This window comes from Cyprinodon variegatus, unplaced genomic scaffold (assembly GCF_000732505.1).
Source record: "Cyprinodon variegatus isolate N-32 unplaced genomic scaffold, C_variegatus-1.0 Scaffold867, whole genome shotgun sequence".
NCBI lineage: Eukaryota > Metazoa > Chordata > Actinopteri > Cyprinodontiformes > Cyprinodontidae > Cyprinodon > Cyprinodon variegatus.
The window spans coordinates 330,765-333,632 of record NW_015151320.1 but is presented as its reverse complement, the minus strand read 5'-3'; the positions used below and the strand labels follow the sequence as shown (position 1 = coordinate 333,632).

General features: G+C 38.9%; 1 protein-coding gene across 1 annotated transcript in view; it reads left to right on the top strand.

Moving 5' to 3' along the window:
- The window catches only part of LOC107099399 (glutamate receptor ionotropic, NMDA 2C-like), a gene marked incomplete at its 5' end in the record, with an annotated part of 71,695 nt that overhangs the window by 20,825 nt on the left and 48,002 nt on the right, over positions 1-2,868 (top strand). The window contains one exon of the mRNA XM_015397495.1: positions 1,771-1,982. Coding sequence (XP_015252981.1) covers positions 1,771-1,982 — 212 coding nt within the window. The remainder of the gene's footprint in view (positions 1-1,770; positions 1,983-2,868) is intronic.

Below are 2,868 nucleotides of genomic sequence, written 5' to 3'. Positions count from 1 at the left end.
CATGTTCTTTAGACTGAACTGTCGCGCTTCTCGTTGCGTCACACCTCAACCCGCCTCAAAGCCAACGCTGATTGGACGTTCGTTTGGTGAACGGCGCCAAATTTTCTTTAACGGAGAGTCTCCAGACTGATTAGCGAGTGAAACCTTGAAAGCTAGCAGGTTGAGCCAAACATCCTGTAAATGTGCAGGGTCATCTTTGAGCACGCCTTTTCACCATTATTCCCCTTCGTTATGACAACAAGACATTGATTGATTTGTTGAGATAACGAGATAATGAACCTGTCTGAGTAATGAATGAGGCTGGTCAACAGCCCTGGATTCCCAGTCCATCCATGCCTGCGGGGCCCATAGTTGGGCAGTCGTGGTACCACGTGTGCACAAATGATCCGTTTTTTTAGTTTCCTTTTTCTTTTCACTCATTGTCAGGTCATGGTGGATGATTGGATTCCATGGAATACAGTAGAAACAAATCTGTTTCTTAATTACAATCTAATCTGGACTCATTTCGGGGATTAATGCATCTTGTACCTGTTACAGGTGTAACACGGGGGCCTGTTCAGACAGCTAACAGCTAACGGCTGTTCAGCGAAGGCGCAGGAAGCATAAGTCTAATTGCTTATGAATCAGAAGTGGAAGCAAATCATCAAACCAACAACATTGTCTCGTTACCTAAAAGTTAAACAAAGGATTATTTACAGAATTACATACAGGCTGCCATGACTTCTACTTATAAATCCTCTCCTGCTGTTGTCGTATTGCAGGATGCAATCAGTTTTAACAAACACTAATCACCTCATTAACATGAGAAACTGCTTTCGTTATGTTTAGATAATGAGAAAATGTATTTGTTTTTTTAGAGAAAACCGCCGTGAAAAAAATTTCGAAGGGACACGACCGCTCTGGGCTTCCGTACCAAACCGAAATGTTGCTAGCACCACAAGTCGAAGGCTGATCAGCTCATTGTAGTTTGCAATTGGTTGACAAGTATTTATTTAAGATTTCTTGTGCAAAACTCCTAAAGTATAGAGAGACACTGATTAGATTAGATTAGATTAGATGAGCTTCATTGATCTCACAGCGGAGAAATTCAATGGTCACATATTGGCATAGTACTTCAAGAAGGTGCAAACAAGGAGGAAAAGGTGCATTAGGAATAAAAATAAATAAAAATAAAATAAAAACAAATAAAAAAAATTTAAAAAATTTAAAAAAATAAATGAATAAAAAATAAATATCTGGATCTGTGTTAAAACTTCATGATTTTCAATTCTAAAACCTTAAAAATATGGTTTTCAGGTTTAGATTTTTATGAAAAATATAAAAATACACAAAGTTCTGTAAGGCAGAGCATTTCCAAAAAAAAAAAACAAAAAAGAAGAAATGTGAATTAAAGTCACTGTTGGTGTATTGCAGAAAATAAACTATAATTTTAAAGATTTTGAGTGAAAAAGATGAATAATTACAGCATTAATCAACAAAATCTGACCACATTGAAGGCATCTCATAATGAGCTGTTAATGCATTTATTAGGTGTTTGTCACTCCTCTTGTTTTAAGCAGAATCTCTGAATAAACTGGCCTCTGTTCTCTCCTTTCATGTTCTGCTCCGCAGGTCAGCACATGCAAATGCCGTTAAATAATTGAATAAATTCCCCCCATGCCTGCAGGGAATGGCGTGTGAAAAGAAAAGAGGTTGACATGAAGGTCGCTGCTCGGATCTGAACGGGCATGTTCATGATACCAATGAGCTCTTTCTCTCCCCGTGTTCCAGGTAGGCACATTTGCTCGGGGCATCCTTCAGGTTCGCTACCCCATCTGGCCGCGCTATGGCAGCTTCCTGGAGCACATATCTGATGACCGCCATTTGACGGTGGCCACCCTGGAGGAGCATCCCTTCGTCATGGTCGAGAACGTGGACCCAGGAACTGGCACGTGCGTCCGCAACACTGTGCCCTGCAGGCGTCAGGCCAATCATTCAGACAGGTACAGCTTCTTCCATGAACATATAAACCACCTTCATACGACACATAAAAAAACCTGAAACGGCTTTCATAGATTCCTGAGAACAAAACATGAAATCCTGCTGCCTCTTTTTGGTGAAACATTCTGATATTTAACTGCTTATATGGAAATCGTTAGGAGTCTAAATATAATCTATAGTCTTAGGGAAATGAAATAAAATATGTGAATTAAAGGAAGCACAGCTCCCAAACTATAAATTGGAAATAGAATTGTTTTTTATTATATAACAGAAAGGAACAGGAATATTCTTCAGGTGGAGCCACTATTTTAAATGTAACCGTGTCTGATTTATAGGTAATTAAAGTAGAATATTTAGCAAATGTTCCAAAATAAACACCATAAAAGCCCATTTGAAACTCTGGATGAACCCTCAGACTTTATAGATCCACATCCTGACTATAAGTCAAGCAGATTTGGACTGAATAAGTTGAAGCATGTTTGTTCCACATAAGTTTTAGTGGGCAGTGAGCTAGGAGGAAATGGGATTTTGGCACAAGTGGCAAAATTAATTTTTTTCCACTCATAAAAGGGAATCCGGTCAGACAAATATGCTGCTTTACATTATTAGAGACCGTCTGCATAAGACAAAGCCTTTGCTCCTAAGATTTAGTCATTGTTTCATTAGTATTTACCAATAATATCACAAAAGAAAAAAAAGAACAGTTACTAGTGTTGCACCGATACCATTTTAGGAGGCAAAAGTTTCTTCAACTATTGTCACTCATTCCTGTCATAAACGCGGACAGATGGACCCAGTATTCAAGGAGAGACAGTCAGTAGGAAAGTTCAAAACGTTCATTAAAGAAACAAAACTAAAGCGGAGCTGTGGCTCGCGGACACTGCAGGC